The sequence below is a fragment of the Saimiri boliviensis genome, chromosome 4, assembly GCF_048565385.1.
Source record: "Saimiri boliviensis isolate mSaiBol1 chromosome 4, mSaiBol1.pri, whole genome shotgun sequence".
Lineage (NCBI taxonomy): Eukaryota > Metazoa > Chordata > Mammalia > Primates > Cebidae > Saimiri > Saimiri boliviensis.
Window position 1 is genome coordinate 10,964,027 of NC_133452.1, and position 21,796 is coordinate 10,985,822.

The 21,796-nt window shown below is 43.9% G+C and overlaps 1 protein-coding gene across 3 annotated transcripts in view; it reads right to left on the minus strand.

The window, feature by feature from the left end:
* The window catches only part of FNDC1 (fibronectin type III domain containing 1), a 101,794-nt gene that overhangs the window by 44,046 nt on the left and 35,952 nt on the right, over positions 1-21,796 (minus strand). For all 3 annotated transcript variants that reach the window (XM_039467945.2, XM_039467946.2, XM_074397184.1), the window contains 5 exons: positions 10,666-10,872; positions 6,759-6,857; positions 4,828-4,945; positions 2,752-2,939; positions 1,920-2,027 (listed from right to left, as the gene is read on the minus strand). In XM_039467945.2, coding sequence (XP_039323879.2) covers positions 1,920-2,027; positions 2,752-2,939; positions 4,828-4,945; positions 6,759-6,857; positions 10,666-10,872 — 720 coding nt within the window. The remainder of the gene's footprint in view (positions 1-1,919; positions 2,028-2,751; positions 2,940-4,827; positions 4,946-6,758; positions 6,858-10,665; positions 10,873-21,796) is intronic.

Consider the following 21,796-nt stretch of genomic DNA (forward strand, 5'->3'; position numbering starts at 1 on the left):
GAACTATAAATATAAACTAAGATGAGGAGAGAGGAAGGGTACATAAGTAGCATGGTAATAAAGTCACTAGAGGTGCAATAATTACCTTTTTATTTTTTAACTAACAAAAAGTAGTTAGCCGGAAAAAGTCTTTATTCAGTTTTCAGAGGTCTTCTCAGCAGCACAACAATACTTAATACAGAGGGAGTTAAAGTTCAAATTGTTGTAAAAAGAATGACTTAAAGCAAGCTTGTTTGACCCGTGGCCCACGGGCTGCATGCAGCTCCGGACAGCTTTGAATCCAGCCCAAAACAGATTCATAAACTTCTTTAAAATGTTATGAGATTTATGCATAGACCTTTTTTTTTTTTTTAAAGCTCATCAGCTATCGTTAATGTCAGTGTATTTTTTTGTGTGGCTCAAGACAATTCTTCTTCCAATGTGGCCCAGGGAAGCCAAAAGATTGAAAACCCCTGATTTAAAGGGACCAAATTAATATTTTTCTCTTCACTTGTTGTGGATTTATTCCAATGGCAAAAAAAGAAAAAAAGAGAGAGAAGAGGAATACGATCTATTCTTTTAAAAAAAAAAGTGAAAAAACATTAAGTATAGAAAATACCATTCCACATCTACCTTCCTTATCTTCTATTATTCCACAAAAGACATTCTAGATGGCAGCAAAGATGCTTTGGATGAATATGAAAGAGAACCATGGGCTGGGTGCGGTGGCACACACCTGTAATCCCAACACATTGGGAGGCCGAGGCAGGTGGACCACGAGGTCAAGAGATGGAGATCCTGGCTAACATGGTGAAACCCCATTTCTACTAAAAGAAATACAAAAATTAGCTTGGTGTGGGGGTGCACACCTGTATTTCCAGCTACTTAGGAGGCTGAAGCTGAGGCAGGAGAATTGCTTAAACCTGGGAGGAGGAGGTTGCAGTGAGCAGAGATCGCAATGCTGCTCTCCAGCATGGCGACAGAGCAAGACTCTGTCTTAAAGGAAAAAAAAAAAAAAAAGGGAGAGAACCACTCAGTTTTTTCAATTAAGAAATTCTCAAAGGAGATTAGTAATAATTTTTTGGATTTCTTTAAGCTTACACACACATTTTATAGATTCTGGACATATTAGACTTACAGTTGCCCCTCAAATCTAATGACAATAAAAATTATTTCTTTCTTGAATAAAACATCCATTCCTTCCTACCCTTACAGTACATCTACATAGGGAGTGCCAGAAGAAACTTCCGCATGGCTGTTTAAAAGGCCTCCAAACAGATTCTGAAAGGTTCTTAAATGCTTTTACATTAAAAATAAAAGATTTGTGTGTTTATTTAGTATTCTCAACAGACTATTTTAAAATTTAACTAGTTGTAAATATTGTACGCTATTTTTATTCTTTAAAATATCTAGTTTCTTTTGCTATTTTGGTGTTGTTTTCCTTGACATCAATAAGTACATAAACAAACAAATGGTGACAAATAGGGAAATTCATTTTCCAGTAATTACTATTTGCGTTTTTCAAACCCATTAAATGTATTTATGGTCCCATTAAAGATATTGATGGTTCTGCAGGATTCCTCCTGACTCCTGCTCTTGTAATCATCCCAGCACAATGAAAAGACCCACAGCATGAAAACCAGGGTGCCGTTCAGATAGGGAAAGGTTACGCTGTCACACCCATGCAATGAAAAACATATTTCCCAACAGCAACAGCAAAAAGTCTTCAAACTTTATAAGAAGATGAAAATAATAATCACATTCTTGACTGCTTGGATCTCGGGCAATGAAAATCTTGCATGAAATATTCTTGTCCCTTGGGTGAGCACCTCTTGGATGTATGTTGCTTCCCTATTTCTTTATCAGTCAACAAAGCCATAAACAGAAGCCATGTGTATCAGAATCAATGCATCTTACAGTGTAGGGAAAAAGATTCCTACCTTTGACTTTCCCCTCAGTCTCTGGTAGTGCATCCCAAGATGCAGTGACTACTGTAGGTTTGCCACTGACCGGCCAGACATTCAAGTTTTCAGGAGCTGTGGTAGGAGCTACAAAATAACAAGGAATGAAACATTTTTAAATGCCTTGGTGGATGCTCTAGATGGAAACAGCACATGGTCTGTAGTTGCACATTTTTATTATTGAAGAGCTACTGCGTTAATTTTTATTATACGTGAGAGAAAATCCCGCACTGGTTCTTTGTGTGATATAGTGATTTATGTCACTGCAACCAATTCATTTAGTGAGTTTAGACATATCTAGGGAAATGCTTTTAGTAATTCAGAGTTTCTTTCATTGCCTAATGTTGAAATATACAAGGAAGATTAAGATCCAGTTCCAACTTCTTCTTAGCAAAACGCTGGAAGACATAGTTTAAGAGAAAAGAATGGTAGCCTTAGATACAGACCAAAATTTTTCCCAGAATCAAATGCCACCTCAGCTTCAGGAAAGGAGAGGCTCTCCTACATACGAGAGCCATGCATTTTCCGGGGCATTCATGCATACGATGGGGACTGATGCATACTACACACTGGGACGCAGTGTGCTCCACACATCAAAACAACATGAATAACGTGCTAGTGGAAAAGACCAGCAGATGGTCCCTTAAATTCTTTGCATTTATGCACAGACACTCTACAAAAATCTAGGCTAAACATGACTCAAAAATACCCATGCTGGCCTTTGTCACTACTGGCATTTTACATTGTCTTTAAATCTTATTTTGGGTGTAATTTCCAAACTGAAAATTCAAAGGTCATTTCAAATACAGACCAGATTCTGGTGTTCTTTGGAAGACTGATGTACTCCATTTGCCGTCTCTTTCACCCTGTGAAATACGGACTGCAAATTCATACACGGTGTCTGGAATCAGGTTCTCAATCAGCACCCGCCTGTTAGTGATCTGCTTGTAATCCCACCTGGCCAGTTCTCCCTTCTCTCGATAGCGCACAGTGTACTGTCTATAAGCAAACACAACACAATGATCTATCCAAATTCTCTGCATCTCAACACTAGATGTCTTGCTGTTTTTCTTTCCTCGTAAGTGATGACTTTGGGGGGTACATAGTAAAATCAAGAAGGAGAAAAATAAACTTTTGACTGTTATTGGCTCAGAGAATCTGCTTAAGTTCCAAGTAAAGTTGCCTAAAGTAGGAGAAAAAAACAGAGCTTAGTGTCTTTTTAAGACCAAAAACTCTTACTGCTCAAAAGAGCAAGCAGAGATTATAAAGGGAAGGGAGATAAGGGAGACAAGTTTTCATGAGGCAACTGCCTTATCAGGGATGTGTGTGTGTGAGACAGTGTGTGTGTTTGTGTATGTGTGTGTGTCTGTGGGGTCTGTATTTGTGTCTACTCAAGGCACCAGTAGGGACCAGAACTGGCCCGAGGTACCTCAGCTCTTCAGAAAAGAAAGACAAAAAAGACTCATTTCATGCCACATCAGGCATGTTTTCCATAGGTTCAGGTGGAACGGAACACGTGGTTTTGAGTAGACTTATTACCATGAAAAGGAGCAAAAATGGGAAACAAACAGAGCAGGATGGAGGAGGCTGCTCTGGAACTGTGGTGCCTGATTATGGGGAGGGAGGGGAGTGAGGTATGGCCAAACATGGGCAGCCTAGCAACCTCAGACAGCAGACACCCTCAACACACTAGGAGCTGCAAACGCCTTTATTAGATTCTCTTTCAAAGAAGTTGTCCACAAAGAAATTGTGGACTCTTTGCAGTAGAAAGCCTTCGATGCATTAAAAATGAGCTTTTTTTAAAATCAGATTTCAGTTGAAGACATGGCACACCAATTAACACAACAGTTCTGCTAAGAAAACTCAAGGCTTCTGTGGTCAGCAAGATGTTGGAAATCAAAGTCCAATGGTAAAAGGAACACTTCGTGTTGAAGAGGACCATACGGCTAGGGAGAGAATTGCCATGAATCTTCTGAGGTCTTTCAAAAAAAGCAGATATCGTTTTTACTAACAGACAGTAAAGAAAACTATATATCTAACATGAACAATCATTTTTTAATATATGGATGGTATATAATGTCACCATGATATGCTATCCATTTTAAACTATATTCCCCTTTCCTGGTTGCAGAGAGGTTGAAAAATTAACACATAATAACCAGGCCACCACATCGGTGGCTTTCTCTGGTTACATAATGTATTTAGTCATTGAACAGGTAAAATTTGGATAGCTATATTAATCTACCACTAACAAGAAATGGTGTTCAGTAGTGGCCTTTTAACATAAAATATTTTAACCTTATGATTGGTTTGTCTTTTATTGCTGTTGCAAATGAATATAAAATCCAGAACAGCGTTACATCATGGTTTAAGAGAAAATAAGGTGCATTTTAGTATGTATAAAATGAGCCAGATATGAAGCAAGTCAGTGTTCAGCAAAGCCTAATGAGGAACTACTAAGTGTGAGGCATTAGACAATTGTCCACACTCTACATAAAGTCCATCCTACAGCGACTCTTCCTGGATAACAGGAGGGATGGTGAGACGGGGCCCTGTGCATGAATAGAACGTCAATGGGAGAAAGCAAAACACAAATGGGGCAAAGAAAGAAACGGAATCTAGGAAATTTCCAGACACAGGATAATCTCTGAGCACGTGAGATGTGAGTTCCTGCTGTGTGTACTACACACAAGGCCCTGGTCACGTCTGTGGGAAATGTGTGACCGCACTTAGGATTAACTAGGTTGTCACAGAGGATTTACTACTCAGCTACAAAAGAGGCCAGCATTCACGTCAGTCAGAAAATAAAATCATGAAATACATGTCTTTTCAGGGCCAGAAAAATCCCACCTCTCATACATAAAGGCAAATAAATAAGCAAAAGCACCTTGATGCAACAACTTTCTTCTGTTTTTCCAGAACAGGATCCACCCAGGACACAAGCACAGACTGGGATGACATGACCCGGACACTGATGTCATCAGGAACTTCCAATTCATCCTCTTCTGAAATGACAATGGGCCCCATAGAAAGGCTTTCTCTCACAATGGGCTCTGCTCTGAGCTCCTCAGACCTTGACAGGCCATTATTCACCCTGCATAATTTTTAGATTGCTTGTGTGTAATGTAGACAAAATAAAATTGATAGAAAGGTAAACAATTATTTGATTGGTCCGTGTAAGAAAAATAAAAATCTCCATCTTGCTTTCTTAAATACAGGCTGAAAAATGAGCATTTCGCTTTAAAAGCTGCCCAACCCAACCGACATAGCAAACAGTACAAAGGGGATGCTTTGCCCAGATGAAAGATGGTCCAAGTAACTCAGTGTTTTCTCAATATACACTGCAAGTTTCTGGAAAATAATAACATTTTTATGGGGAGCAAAAGTTTAGGCAAAGGAAAGTTCAGCTCACATTTCCTGGATGATCATGGCATGAAAGGAAAATTCTGGTTCAAGCAACCACAAGATTCACATTGGGTTTGATGTCCTCACAGTTTAGAATGTATGAGTCCAGGACAGATTAAAATATGTTCATATATGAACTAGAAGTCAGTTTGCCAATTTCTTAGAGAGATTTCTCTTTGTCATCAATAGAACATATCACAGTCATAAAGCTTATAGTCTTAGTTCAAAAGACTCAGAAGAGATCTTCAATATTATTCCACATTCTCTTGGGTTTTTTGTTTATGTTAGTTTTTTGTTTCATTTTTTCTTTTCACTTTTCAGGGACCATGTTTCAAAAAGATGTGGGTTTTGCCACCAGCAGGGGAAGGTGAAAATATTTAGCCTGCTAGAAAAGTGATCCAGGGACTTTATCCTATGACAGCAATTCATCAGTAATACGAATGAAACATTGTATTTGTGGAACTTCATACAAGGTAAAAAAGTATAACTTTCATTTTATGTTGTGAATTCATGAAAATAATTATGTTGTAGATTGCCTCTTTAAATTAAGACAGGTGGTCCAGAAAAGGTACCTGTCATTCGTTAATATAGCAGGAATACAGATAATGTCTGTGAAGGGACATGGGAAAACGTAACTATGTGGACAACGATCAGGCTATCAGCAAACCACTATGATGCTTTTTCTGAGGATTCCCAATACCATTTTAATGCAAATATAGCAGAAATAACATTTGTGTGTTTATCTTGCATGCACTGCCTCCCACCTGCTCTTCCTTCTCTCTCACTTCATTCAGTGCATTACCCAGGGCAATTTATACTTGGGTCAGATTGCAACTTTAAGGGAATGAACTCTTGGCTGCTCCTATCATGGCAAATCTACTGCACAGTGAAGTGGCTCAAAATATACAATGAGATATACTCCATCGCAAGAGCACTCCAGCCTTTACGTATAAAAGCAGTATGCTAGGCCGGGCACAGTGGCTCACGCCTGTAATCCCAACACTCTGGTAGTCTAAGGCAGGCAGATCACTAGAGGTCAGGAGTTCAAGAGCAGTCTGACCAACATGGAGAAACCCTGTCTCTACTAAAAATACAAAAAATTAGCTGAGTGTGGTGATGCATGCCTATAATCCCAGCTATTTGGGAGACTGAGGCAAGAGAATCACTTGAACCTGGGAGGCAGAGGTTGTGGTGAGCCAAGACTGCACCGTTGCACACTCCAGCCTGGCAACGAAAGTGAAATTCCATCTCAAAAAAAAAAAAAAAGCAGCAGCATGCTTACACCCAAAATGTGACCACATCTGCCCTGTTATTTCTTTTAGCCTCAATGGAATTTATGTAATTCATCATTTGAAAACAGCATTGCATTCACACCAGACTATGGTTTGACCAAATGCATCCTTAGAAACGTACCTGAAATCTTTCTCTTTGTTAGGGCAGCCCTGTAGACTGGTTGGCTCCGGCCCTGGGAGTTCATGGACTGCAGGGAGACCACATACACGGACTCCGAGGCTGTGGACCAGCGAGTAAGGGATGAGATTCTAGCTTGGATTTCTCAGGAACACACACCCCTGCGGGTAGAGGCAGGTGTCTGCCTCCCTCCTCCCTCTCTTTTTCCCATTTCATCTTTTTGGGGGCATTCCCTCTTCTTGAGGACAATGAAGGGTGAGCTCAAGAACTGTAGGAATTAAACTCAAAAAGGACACTATTATGTTAGAAAATGGGCAACTGATTTTTACCAGTACTTCCTGGAAAACGGGTTTCTATCTCATCAACGTCAAAAAGAGATAAAAATAAAACAAACTCATCAAAAAGAGATACGTGCTTTAAAAAAGAAAAGAGTAACACATTTACCCACATAATTTGCCCAATTTCTTTCTACTTCCAAAATTGAGAAGAGAGGGTGACTCTGTTTTTATCTGTTATCAGAAAGAAAGAAGAAAAGAAAGAACAGCCAACGGTGCAGCATGAGTAGCCCAGGCCTTTGCTTCCCTGTGGAATGCTGTGCCCTTCAAAACTAAAATCCTCAAAACAGAGTCTCTGAAGATTTGCTAACAGCAAATGGAAGACTTCAAATGTACCTCTTATTTCTGGATGGTTCTTTCAGTCAGTTCTTGCCCCCACCCCTCCGAGGGTCCCACTAGCCTGCAACTTAACCTGAACTTGAAAACTGAACAGTCGGTCCTTGAACAACACAGGTTTGAACTGTGCAGATCCATGTTATACGTGGATTTTTTTCAATCGGATGCAGATAGAATTGTATTCCAGAGACGCCAAACCCGCGCACAGGGAGGGCCAGCCTTTGCAATATGTGGATTCTGCAGGGTCTCGAGTCTGCACAGATTTGGACATACTCAGGGAACGCTGCACCCAATCCTGGTGTACACCAGGGACCATTGTATTTGGAGAAAAAAAAATGCAATGATGGAACAAAACTTCTCCTCTCAATTACTATGGAATCATGAAGTCTGAGACCAAGGTGAAACCTTTTTTATTTTTCTATTTGACCTTCTTATCTTACATATAAGGACATAAAGCCCTAACAATTGAGTGGCTTGCCCAGGGCCACACACTTACTCATAATCTACCCTAAATCCAAAACTATCAATGCTTCACTCCAGACTCTCTGAGCAAGGCTCCTGTTGCAGCTTTAATCGTTTCAAGAATAAAAATGAGGCAATCTGGCCTATTTCTAGTGCTGATAGTTATATTATCAGGTAGGACCCAGGTAAGTTAACAGAGGTGACACTAAGATTCTAAAGGGAACTAAGAGCACACACGTCTCCTTCAGGCACTGCCACATGTTCAGATGGCAGCAGGAAATCACCCCTTTGTCTTTACAATCATGTCGTGCTAAACATGAAAGAAGACTTGTGTTCAAAATTCTCACACCAAGGGACTGTTTATGGAGAGTGAGCTGCCATAGAAGAATCAGAGGTTTCAAGGGAAAAGGATAATATTCGACAGTCTGCTCTCCACACAGAGAAAGTGGGTGACACTCTAGCCATAAATGAGTAAATTATTTATACGGAGGCACTCGGCACTCACCTCTTATTCCACTAGAAGATTTTAAAATGCATGTTTTATAAAAGGGAGGGAATAGTCTGTAACACTTGGATGCACAGAGCATCAGACTAAGCGTCTATATGGAGGGGTCACTTCAGAGCTGTTCATGACTCAGTGCTTTTGATGATGGAATCTCGCCAGAAGTAAACAAACAAATGGCCATTCAACCTCACAGTCCAGGGGCACATGTAAGTAATTAAAAGTGGAAAGTAGGCCGGGCGCGGTGGCTCAAGCCTGTAATCCCAGCACTTTGGGAGGCCGAGGCGGGTGGATCACGAGGTCAAGAGATCGAGACCATCCTGGTCAACATGGTGAAACCTCGTCTCTACTAAAATTACAAAAAATTAGCTGGGCATGGTGGTGCGTGCCTGTAATCCCAGCTACTCAGGAGGCTGAGGCAGAAGAATTGCCTGAACCCAGGAGGCGGAGGTTGCGGTGAGCCGAGATCGTGCCATTGCACTCCAGTCTGGGTAACAAGAGCGAAACTCCGTCTCAAAAAAAAAAAAAAAAAAGTGGAAAGTAGTGTCCCATCATTTCTCAAGAACCACCAAGAAACAAATAATTTCCCACAACTGAAATTTGTATATGCCTTCAATATATTTCTTAAAGTTCTGTGATTTTTTTTCGAACCAGCAAGCACAGCCAATTGTGGGGGCTGAAAGCCTTATGACAGTGGTAAGAAGCAAGTTGAAGAATATGGGGCAAGTGTACTTTATACAAAACCCAGAATTAGGCTCTCCACCCAAGCAGCCCTGGGCCCGCGTGCGGTCTCTGCGGCCCAGCTTCCCCAAGAGGGGCAGAGAAGAAGGGGCCCAGCCATGCTTACCCCATGCTCCTTCCAACTCACCTGTGAGAGAACCAGGCAGCAGGGGTGAGACAGCTCTCACACTGTCTCTGTAGGCAGGAGGCATCAGGCCTGAGGGATGAGTGTGTCCCTCAGAACCAGGCCTATGTCCGCTACCCAGGCTTATGGATGAATAAGGCCTACAAAGATCAGGACTCCCTCCAGGCCAGAAGAAGCAAAGGTTTCCATCAGCATTCCCTGACCAGTGCTCCCTTTACCCAGTAAGGGGTTGGAAAAAAAGGGAGGATGCCTTGAGTGATGGTTAATACTGAGTGTCAACTTGATTGGATTAAAGGATACAAAGTATTGGCCAGGCGCAATGGCTCATGCCTGTAATCCCAGCACTTTGGGAGGCCGAGGTGGGTGATTCACCTGAGGTCAGGAGTTCGAGACCAGCCTGGCTAACATGGTGAAATCAATTCCCATCTCTACTAAAAATATAAAAATCAGCTGGCTGTGGTGGCAATGCCCGTAATCCCAGCTACTTGGAAGGCGGAGGCCAGAGAATTTCTTGAATCTGGGAGGCACTCCAGCTGGGGTGACAGAGTGAGGCTCTGTCTCAGGAAAAAAAAAAAGAAAAAGAAAAAGATACAAAGCATTGATCCTGGGTATGTCTGTGAGGGTGTTGCCAAAAGAGGTTGATTAACATTTTAGTCAGTGGGCTGGGAAAGGCAGACCCACCCTTAATCTGGGTGGGAACAATCTAATCAACCGCCAGTGCAGCTAGAATACAAGCAGGCAGAAAAACATGAAGAGAGACACTGGCCTAGCCACCCAGCCTACATTTTTCTCCCGTGCTGGATGCTTCCTGCTCTCAAACATCAGACTCCAAGTTCTTCAGTTTTCGAACCTGGACTGCCTCTCCTTGCTCCTCAGCCTGCAGACGGCCTATTGTGGGACCTTGTGATCATGTGAGTTAATACTTAATAAACACTATATATATATTCCATTAGTTCTGTCTATTCCATTCATTCTCTAGAGAACTCTGAGTACTACAGGCTAACTTGCAGCTTCACTCGGCTACCATGTTTCATCTTAATGGGACCCAAGCAAGGCCCAGTGTCCTAAAATTCTAAGACAGAGCTTCAAAGAACAAAATGACAAAAACAGTCAAGATGACAAGATTAGCCCTAAGTCCAGAAAAATGGCTTGACTCAGAGAATCTGTGCTGTTGGGTCAGGAAGCCACTGACCAGCACTAGGAAGGCAGCCTGGAGCTGCCACTAACAAAAGGTTAAATGATGGCGTCCAAGATGGGCATGGAAAAAAACAGTAGAGATTCAAATCATTGTAACACCCGGCAAGTGGACGTTCCAATCAAAACGCAATGCTCTCCATGAAGGAGCGTCTAAATATTGAAATGATCCCAAGGACCAGAGGAACACTGAATACCAATGCATATGAAACTCACCTAGCTTTTTAATTTCGTGTGTCCGCTCATCTCTCGTCAGTGGAACATAGTTCATCTTCCGGCCACTCTCCCCGTAGCCCAGGAGAAAGCCTCGTGATCTGCGTGGACTCTTGGCTCCGGACAGGCGGGGCGCCTTCCACGCAACGGACAGCCTGTCATCTGAGGACCGGACACGCACACGCAAGGGCTTGTTGGGCACTTCCTTGTCTTAAAGAGGGCAGGACACAGAAGTGGTTAGACAGTAGCCCGCTTAGGGTTTGCCATCACGCACATGAGGTCTCCAAACACTGGGCCTCAACAATGAGCTGCTGGCTTCAAACGTACGTTTGTTGGTAACTAATTCTAGTAAGGACATTTTCCCCCCAAGGGTAGCAACACTCTATCCGCTTATTCCTCCCACATTTCATACCAAAAGGTCTCAAGAAATCTAAAAATTCCATGTTATGAGACCACCCGCCAGAAATCTTGGATGTTTTCCAATGTCCCTTTTTATCTATTTCCTTTCGTCCCCTTTAGGCCAAAATTGTATATTCCCTGGCAAGAGCTAAAGGTCACTACAAAAATATAGCAGAGCGGCATTATGTGCTATTTAAAACTCTCCTCCAGAAAGCTTTTTCACTGTGATGTTGAAAAGATGGGCTTTCCTTGCCTCCACAATGAATCGCTAACTGATTTCTATTTTGGGTCTTAATATTTCTTCCATGTCTAAGTCTTGCTCCTCCAGACAAAGCCTGGTCATGCTACACCATCGCTGCTGTCCTCAATGTCTGGTTTTTGTTTTGTTTTGTTTTGTTTTGTTTCTTGCTACATCAATCAATTTTGAGAAATCCTCTTGCTAAGCCAATTAATCTCAAAAAAATGCTCTCACTGTGAACTTTCTCAAAGCAGTGCATTCTAGTGGTCAATACTTAGTTCTTAAAATGTGCTTTTATATCAAGTAAGAGCTGGTATATTTGGAAACAAGGGTTATAGATCATGTGACTACCACCTTCCCTCTCTTAGAATATGCGACTGACTACATTCTTAGCCCTCCTTTGGGGATCCAGTTAGGCTAAGGAGCACCTCTTTAATTGTGTAAGGCAGTTACTTCCCAAGCATTCCTCCTCCACTATATACACTAACCCCATCACCAATTCTGACTGCTTTTATTAGACTTGAAAATTCCCAGCTAGGCTAACATTTCAACACTAAGACATAAAAACAAAATCTAATATCACGAGCTAGCATGCACTTCAGGAACACATAAATAATAACCTTTGGAGAGGCTGAAATGGCAGGCACCTGGTTCCAATGTCCTGAATCTAACCCAAAGGAATGTCCACTTGTAGATTAGCTGGAGCTACCCAACCAATCACTAGGCACCCCATTCTTACAGGACACTAAGAGAACACCACGTCATGCTCAACAAATACTTTCCCCAGTAATCAAAGTAGTAATTGTTTTAAAGTTATTTTGTTTTTAATCCAAAAGTATAGTCAGTAAAATGAGCAGATCAACTGAGAACACACACACGGGTCTTACGTGGGTCAGCTGAAACATAAATCATTGAGCAGGGACAGCATCCTGTGCCCTGAGCTCTGCTCCAGTCCCAAGACCTTCCAAGCCATGCGTCTGGAGATGGAACCTGCTCCTGGGGGCCACACTGTCCCTGCTGGGCCTTGGGGAAGATGGCAGATCTCTGCTACAGGACAAACTGATTCTGACTTGCAACCCCTGACACTCCACAGTAATAAGCTGCAATAAAAAAAAGTTTAAAGGGTCTTTGAAATTTCCTGAGGTGGAGGATTCCCTGAGGAGTCAGGAGTGAAGTTCCAAGGACAAGAAGCCTGGTTGCAAATGGCACAGCTTGCTGGCTACAGTGACTGCTGGTGGCCCTATTCTGAACCATGCCAGGTTCACTAAACACAAGCCACACAGCCCAACAGCACGGACAGCGGCTTCCTGCTCACTGCACGTGCTTCCCCCCTTCCAGGCTCTGGCCTTGCTGTCCATCCTAGAACGGCACCAGGCCCACTGAACAGCCTCGGGCGCAGGGCTGAGGCTGGCTCTTGCAATCTCCCTATTTTACGGAATGTTATGGTCTGCAGCAAGCTCTCACATGGTTTATCTAGTGATCCCTACAACAGCTCCAAGGTAAGAAGGATAAATATCACCACCCCCGTGAGAAAACTGTGGCTCACAGAGAGCAGGTAGTAGCTGACGGACGGTCACATAGTTGTGTAGGGCCAGGCAGGGACCTGAGTTCAACCATTCTGACTCCCAGTTCCATCCCCTTTCCACAACGCCCCTTTCATTTAAGCTTCCCTCACCCCATGGGCCATCCCCCCAACCTCCCAACCTCTTCTAATGAGTGTGAAACAAGGGTTTTGAGCCAACTGGCTCCCTTCAGAGTATAAACACACTACTGCCTTGCCCAGTAGGCATTACATATAACAAAACAGTATTCTCAGCAGGTAGCAGATGGACAAGAGATGGACTGTCACCAAAGCCCCCCGGGGAGGACTGTGCCCTAGACAACATGGCGCTCGCTGTCTCTACAACAACCAGAGTGAAGTGAGAATGTCCTCCCTCTAAACACAATTGTCTGTCTTCCAAATCTTTGGTTTTAGAAAAACCAACCCCATTTTTTTTTGAGGTATTTTGAAAATTTCCTTTCTTTAATACGCTAGGTTATATATACCATCAAACATCTTTTATAGATCATCTGGTAATCCTCTTTTAAACTGATGTGCACATTAAGAAAGCCAGCCATATGGTTCAAATTCATCTGCAATTAAATTATTTAAGTATTTTCTCTGGGCTGTGTGTGATAGCCTCACCAAAGCCTTCTGAAATTCTCTAACAAATCTTTGTAAGTCTTTTATCTTGAAAACAGGAAGTCACAACTGCCAAGGGTACTGGAGCCCACGTCCGCCAGCTCTGAATGGGACACCTCAAACCTGGTGGGACACATTCCCTCAACTGCTCTTGATACAACAGAATCAGGTTACTTGCACTCAGAACCGGCTGATAACAGAAGACCTGCAGCAACTAATTACATGTCACCCACTTGGCAGGTCCCCTGGATGAAAAATTACCATCGGATTGCAGTAGACCTCAGAAACCAGACAGGATTCGAGTACTTCTCTTGATTTGTGCCACCGGCTGTGCCAACTGGCAAATATTCTGAAGTTGTACAGAATCAACATCTTTTCTTTTTATGAAGGAAAAAACTCTAAAATTCAAGACGATGCTTTACCCATTCTATACTACTTAAACATGGTAGCTTCTGGAGTGGGCTTACACAGGCTCTGAAGTTAAAGTGAATTGAATCTATTATGGGCTATGTGGTCTAGACTTCTCTCTGAACTTCAGTTCCTTCTTTAAAATAGTTCACAGCACATGGGCTTTGTAATATAACCGTGCAAAGCATTCTGTGCCATACCTGGCACATGCTGTACTAAGCACACTAGTTGTCATTGTGGCCCTAACAAAAATGAATTCCCTCATTTGTTAGATTCACTACCTGAGTGGGTAGTCCCCTTCAGAATGGGAGCTGTAAATGAGCTTACCACCATGCCTTACGTACAGGAGCACTAAAAAAAAAGTGTTTCGAAGCACCAAATGTAAGCAAAAGAGAGGGCTTATTGCCAATGACCCTTTACATTGAAAATCTTTTTAAATATGAGGTTGCCTATAGCCAGATGAAGAGCATTATTCATCATCTTCATCAACATCTAGCAATTATCAGTGACTCCACATCCCACTCTTCATTGGTGTAAAATGCATGACCACAGCTGTCTGTTAGTGACTTTCTCTTGGCCCAGGACTCGCCAAGGCAAGGTCTCCACATGCTCAGTTCCAAGAAAAGGTGAGATTTCACTCCATCTGCAGCCTCGAAGAGCCACAGTTTGTCTGGTTTGTCCCACTGACCAACCTAACATCCCGCTGCACTGACCACCAGCTTCACAAAGATAGCCCTGATTCCTCTCCCCGTGGCCTGAAAGAGCAGGCCTCGATGCTCACAAGCCTTCAAATACCCACCTCACCCCAGGCAGCTCCCCACCATCCCCAGCACCAGTCTCCAGTACAACTGTGGACACCAATCTGCAGGCGGAGGCGGGGTGAGGGAGTGTCCAGCCGTTTAGGCCAGAGCCATGGTGCTCAAAGTTCATTGTGCACCAGAAGCACCTGGCCAGGTGAAAACACGCCCCGGCCTCCCACCTCCATCAGGACCAAGCCTTCTGCACACTCTTGATGAAGAAGCTTGATAAGGAAGAGGTGAGAAGCCAGAGAGGAAGAACAAAGACAGGCAGGGAAAAGGGAGGGAATGTGGATCCAGGATCAGTGATAGCTGGATAAGGCAGGACACCAGCTTTGCTGGCCACACTGCATCTGAACCCCCGACCCCAGCTCAGGCCCAGGGCTAGTGCTCCTGACATCTCCAAGGTCGGTCAGTGCCAGCAAATGCCTCCCCAGCCTGATCTGCCACAGGCTCATTCTTCCTGTGCAAATTCTAACACATAACCCTCCGAAACGCCTTTGAGTTGATTTCCAGTTCTTTCTACATACCCAATATTTGCAATACTTACTGTAAAGTCCCTCTTTAATGCCATGTTTTCTCTCCCATAAACAGCCTCAGTACTTGTAACTATTTACCGGTTTTCTGTGATATTTGGATAGGCCCAGCTAGTTAACGGTAAGGAGAAGGGGCACTTGGCAGCCATCCTTGAAGTCACCCAATCGCAGCCCATTTACCGATCAAAGAATCGAAGCTTAGAAAGGCTAAGGGAATATCTCAAAACCAGAAGGCAGGAGGCTGAAGGCAGCATTGGCACCCCTGTCTGTCGGATCTGTAGCCCTAGCTCTCTCCATGGCAGCTCTTGTTGAGAAGCTCACGGTGGTTGCAGAGTTGGTGTCACCAGTAGCCATGAGAGGCACCAGCATCACACCTGCTCTGGGCAAAGGTCCTCTTGGTGCCTCCAAACCCCACTGGTGAAGGATGTGGTGGGTAGCACCAGGATGCCCTGGCAAAACATGCATGTGCCCCACTTACAGACAAGCTGGCACAGTTCCCAAGGACCTTACTGCTCTTTCAGGGGATGTCAGTGCCATGTGTCCCATCAAAATCTGCTCATTGCACTATTCCTCTTAAATGTGTAAGTACCTAGTGCTCTGGGAAAGACCCTTAATGAAGAGTCAAGCACCTAGCCAGCACACTAAGGACCTGCTTCCTTCAGAGATGCCAGAGGAGTGCCCCATGGCCAACCCCTGCAGTCAGTAAACTTTTGCTGCATTTTCAGGTATTGAGAGAAGAGAAGAGGTCTTAAAAACGGGGGGGGAAATGGTGAAAAAGGGAAAAGTAAAAGAAAGGAAAGACCTTGATCTCCCCTGAGCTAATCAATGCCAATTACTAATGGCATGGATCGTGGAGGCCCAAAGAGCATTATAAAGCATTTACACTAACTTTCCAAACAAACCAGACAACATAATCACCTTCAGTTCTAGATTTCTGCTGCCCACAGCAAGTGTCAAATATTTCAGAGACTCTGGTTTCTTGCTTTCCAGGATCCTGAATGACATCCTGGGTGTCATCAAACAAGGAAGCCCCAGGAAATGCCACTTGATACCAGTAAAGAAAGGGATGTTGCTGTCTGATGCTGGTGCAAGGTTGCTGGCATCTGTGTCCCCAAGTGTGGTATCCTAAATCCATCAGGACTGTCTCAGATGCAAAGCAAACTCTTCAAGCCATCCTGGGGCCACTCCTTTTCGAAGGATTTCAAAGAGTACATGTTGTCTGTTTCACAGAAGTGCTGAATCACTCTACCACTCAACTAAACTTTCTTCCAACTTCTCACCAAAGTTTATCTAACAGCAGAGAGAATGAACCCCTCCCTGGAAGCCTGGAGCATGGAAATTCATTCCTGATCTTTCTTCATTTTTATCTCAAAATTGCATTTACATTTTATAGACTACGCCATAATATTTTGGGGCTTGTTTTAAAATTAAAAATAACATTTTCAAGCCCAGCCATCAGGAAAATTCTTCCTGTTGGATGTGGCCCATTGACCTTATACTTTCATGGAATCTTGGTAGCATCATGTTCTCCCAAGTTCTGGGGACCCCAGTTTGAGAAGCCCTGAGAATCACTGGCATGACAGTGGCTTCCCGATGTCAGCCAAAAATGTCAGTCAGTAGCTGACTTTGGTACTGACCCTAGTAGAGTCCTATGAATGTCAGTAAAAACGACTTGGTGCCGTCAGTTTCACGGTACAGGGCCAAGGCTCTGCTCTGCTCCAGAATGCCAGGTGGCCCTGAGACACTCATCATCCGCTGAATTAGTGACATTGCAGAGCTCTACACAGGATGGCTGTGAAGCCCTTGCCATGATCACAAGAATTAGGAAGTTCTACAGTTGCTTGCATGGATATGGCTCTCAATTTGTACAGATCATAAGCCTTTTGAGGAGAATCTTTCCCTTATCCTACCACTGTGTAGGCAAGGCTAGGGTCTCTGTGCCCCATTTGTGACAGTGGCTTCTCTCCAGGCCCAGAAAACCAATACCAGTTGCTGTCCTCAGCCACCTCATGGTTCTGATGTAGACATCGCTGTGCCATCTGCAACAGCAGCTTGGGGTCAGCCCTACCCTGAGCCTGGCTCACTCACTCCCCATCCCCAGCCCAATCCCCACCAACACAGTGTGGAACCATCAGGCAGCTTCTCTGGGGGACCAGCTATGAAAGTTTTCTCCGTTACTGGTATGGGCGTATGCTTTAGTTTTCAGCCATTCCCACAGAGGATTCATGAGGGCCACAGAGAGCAAAGAAAGCAATAATCCTTTACTGATCTTAATGGCTGGAATACAAACATCTGACATTTCTGGACCCCTGCAGTACAACACAGAGACAGCCTCATAGCCTATAAGCAAAGAGGAGTGTTCAACATTCTAGAGAAAACGAGACCTCAGTTCAAAGGGTTTCGATTTGTCGGGAGTTGTTTGTTTTAGTTTAAAGTTCTGTGTTTGTTTTCTTTGGGAATAACACAGTTGTTTTCTGGCAATCGAAGACCTTGTTTTGTTGAATGGTTATTGGTTACTTCCATTTTTAATTGGTCTCCAACACACACACACACACATTTGTTTCACTTGCAAATGAAAGATCCAATTATAATATATGAGTAGGTTGATAACTTTAAAAAGAAAATGCTTCCTTTCAGGACTAATATCTGAATTTGCAAGGATCTGCTTTCCCCCCTCAAGGTATCACAGACCCACACCTGCCCTCTTTTTCTCGCAGACATCGGAGAAAAGCCCAGCTGTCAATCAGAAAGCAGCATCTGAACCCCAAGATGCTGGCCTCATCAGAAGTATTAGGTTTTATTAAACGACCATAGGTTCTTTCAGGACTTGAAGGCAAGCACTTCATGCAAGGCCACACAGGCAGGGACCACCCAGCTTCCCAGAGCTCCCCCTCCTGCCACTCATCAGCCTCTGAAATAAGCACACACCCTGGTGTCTTAAGAAAGGGTCTCACCCCCACTGCTATGTCCTTACATGAAATGCCTCTGGTTTCAGCTCAAGGGTAGGAGAAGGCTGCTCCCAGTCATCGTCTTTTCTGGCCAGCTAGCTCCTTTCTACCTCCTTTCCACGGCATTTCTGCAGGGGGTGCCAGCAGGGACTCCCGAGGCCTTTGCTCCTCCCCTAGGGCATCTGGCTAAACGTAACCAAACAGCTCCACACATAAACCTCTGTCTCCCACGTCTTTACTACCTAAGGAATGGGCTCTACAATTAACAAAGTCTAGCTACATTTTAACATGAGAGGTGGAAATGAAGACTCGGATAAAGAGATCTGAGCCCTTAGGACGGAAGGGCTCATTCTAGGCAATGCTTCCTTGGGAGAGAGTAGTGAACAGGCAACCTCACCGCCCATGGGTCTGGCTGTGCAAACACCTCATCTTCACAGACCAGCCAGCCCAAATAATTCCAGTCTACAGACGCACACTTTTTTTTTTTCTTTTGCCCAGGCCCTCAAAGTGGAAAAAGGCAAGACGGAACCTCTGGCTAAAGTTAGCGCCAACCTGAGTTCAACAAACTCACTTGCCCAGAATCCCCCCGAATCAACATTGAACTAGGCGGAGGTCAACCTGATCTCACAGGTATCTCTGCGACATCCAAGCCCTAGCTTTTGTCAACACTCTTGTCAATGCTCACCCCTCTACCAAGCACAGGTATGGGGCAGAAGCAACTTCCAAATGTATTTCCACTGAACAAACGTCTCCTGAGCAACCATTGTGCAATTGTCCCAGGCTCTGGAGAAACGAAGATGAGTACTTCAAAGCACTCTGCCCTTGAGGAGCTCACCAACCAGGCCATGAACCAGAAAGTTTTGCCCAGTGAACTGCACACTAAATAAAACTAATAATTACATGAGAAAGCTACTGCGAAAATAATGCCACAGACATTATTCATTCCCCATTGGCAAAAGACTTTGATTGAAATTAGTATGTGGAAAGAAGGCAGTCTTTGGTCCGTAATTAATTCCATGATTTTGAATTGGGGTACATGTTAAGTACGAGTCTGGTTCACAGCAGCTCCATTACCTGGTTGCAGAACTATCTGGTGAAGCCCTTGCTTTGCCTGTTGGCTTACTGTGCCAGCACCTTTTTCACTGAGTGCCAACGACACATGTCAGTTCAAATAAGTTGGCATGGCCAGCTCCACTGGTTCATTCGGCAGAATTCTGCCATTACAAACAGAGGGGAGGGCACCCAACAAGAGGGCCCTTGGAGAGGCGCTTTCCAGCATATCACTGGGGACAAGTCTTTCTTCTGTGCTCCTTTGGTATGTTCAGGCACATTTTCAAAATGCAGATCTTACAATTCAGCATTTCTTCCTTCACTGTGACTTTTGAATGCACTGACCTAAAACATTCAAAGTAAGGTAAAGAAATAGGAAAACAGCCATTTGTTCAGTATGACAAGCAGTTTTCTACTGCTCACAAAGCTTAGCATCATTCATTAAAAGTGGAATCAGTCCACTCAGCGTCATAGACTCACAACATTTCAAAGCTGAAAGGAAACTTGGAACCTTAGAAAGAACTTCGGAGCCTAAGAAAGTTCTTAGAAAGGAATCTAGAAGCTTCTTGTTGAATCCCATCATTTCATAGCTAAGAAATTTGAGGTGCTGGGAAGACAGGGGTTGCTGGTGGCTGAGGGCTAGTCAGAGCCAGATGTGCAGAGGTGAGCAGAGTTGAGATATTTGGTGGATTAATTATGCTCTTGAATCAGTAGGTTGGGAAGAGAGCCATCTCAAGACTCTAGGTCCAGACTTTTCAACTACCACATCAGTCACATTTAAATAAACTGGCAAGATAATATGCCTGAAAATTGGTGCTCATTTTGATGAAATACGGACAGAAAGGGCCAAAATACATGTTTGGGGTATACATTTCCCGTCAATCTGTAGATATGCCCATGAAAAGAGTGCTAGATAAGAAATCTTTACAATGCCAAACTAGTTTTTTGTGTTTTCATAGTTTCATTGCTTTGGTGTCAAATAATTAGTTCAACAGTAAGTATCAACTTTCTGAGCTAAGCACTGGGAGAGATCCAAAGCTGAATCCCACCCTAGAGCCGCCCTCAGGTCTACCATGCTTTCCAAGAAACTGATTAGCTGAAGTCAGCCTTAAAGAGAAGGTGACAGCAGCCCTTCCTTAGAGCCAGCAGGAGGGAAGGCAGCAGTGAGGGTTCAGAGGGAGAAGAAAGGAGGGAAGCGATGCCAGCTGAAACCTTCATTCCCCCCTCCCCGCCCCACCCCAGGGAAGCAGGAAGCAAGTCATCTGCTAGAAGTGAAAGGAACTCAGGCCAGGAAACAGGCTAGAGCAAAGCGGTGACATTTTGGACTAGCCACTGTGGCAGAAAGAAGGGAAACCGCGTGAGTACAAACAGGAAGTTGCCAACTTTAGGAGCTCAGCCTAAGAGACCTCTGGTATTTGGCCTTGACCCCTAGATGAAAGCCAAAAAGTGAAGCCCAGTTATGTCAAGATTAGCATTTCTAAGACTCGAAGAAATATGTATTTTCTAGCTTTTTGTTGGAATGGTCAAAAACAACCTGCAGACATAATAAAGGGAATATTTTATTGTGAAAAAGAGAAAATTTTGCGAAGCTTTATGCACTGTAGTGAAGATTTCCCATATGCTAAATTTTATGAGTTTCATTGACATTTCTTGTTATTTCTGGAGATTTTCATTTGGAGCCTCTAATGGGAAAAGATCATTAGGAGAGACTGACAGTGTGTGTTCAAACACCTATTTAGTGGACAGGGATTTCCTGTTTCCTACATGGATTTCACATTAAAGCCCTCAAAAGCTCTTTTTGTTGACTGTTTATGACTCCGGGTTTATTACACACAGCCTGGATGAAGTGAGAAAAGCCACTCAGATGAGCCGGAGCAACTCAGATCAGATCAGCATTTCATCAGTCTCACAAAGCCCAGCCCTCAGCATGGCAGACAGAGAAAGCCAGGTAGCTAGGGGTCCTGGCGGGGCCACGGGCAGAGGCAGAGGCAGCGCTCCAGCAGTGAAGCCACTGAAAGGACGGGACGACCTGCCTGTGGCGTGTGGTTGGAACGACGGGACCGGGATAAAGTGAGGAAGAAACAGGACGGTGGCAACTTCTGGACGCTGCAGCTGGGAAGGGTCTACAGATCCAAAGTCTGCTACGGTCTGAAATTAAGCTCATGACAAGAGGGCACTGAAGCAGTGAGAGGATGGTGATCAGATGTGAATTCCATGATTCTAGATTTTGAAAGGATAAACCCTGTCTCTAACTCCATGAGGGGAATGGCAGTTAGAGCCAGGAGGTGAGAATACCAAATGGGTCTCTGTCACGGATGTCTGGCATGGAGACCCACTATGCACCAAGTGCCTGAAGGTACTGGATTTAGGGAGCAACCTGGAAGCCAGTGGGTGACCAAGATAAGGAAGGGAATGCCTGGACAACAGGTGAGTGTCACGCAGCATTCACTGGAAATGTCCGAGGAGTAATTGTGGACTCTGTGTTGAACTTGAGTCCAAGCTATCATTTGTCCAAAAAAAAAGAGCAAGCGTCATGAACTGAAATATAATGTAAAGAAAAACAAGGCAGAAATCAG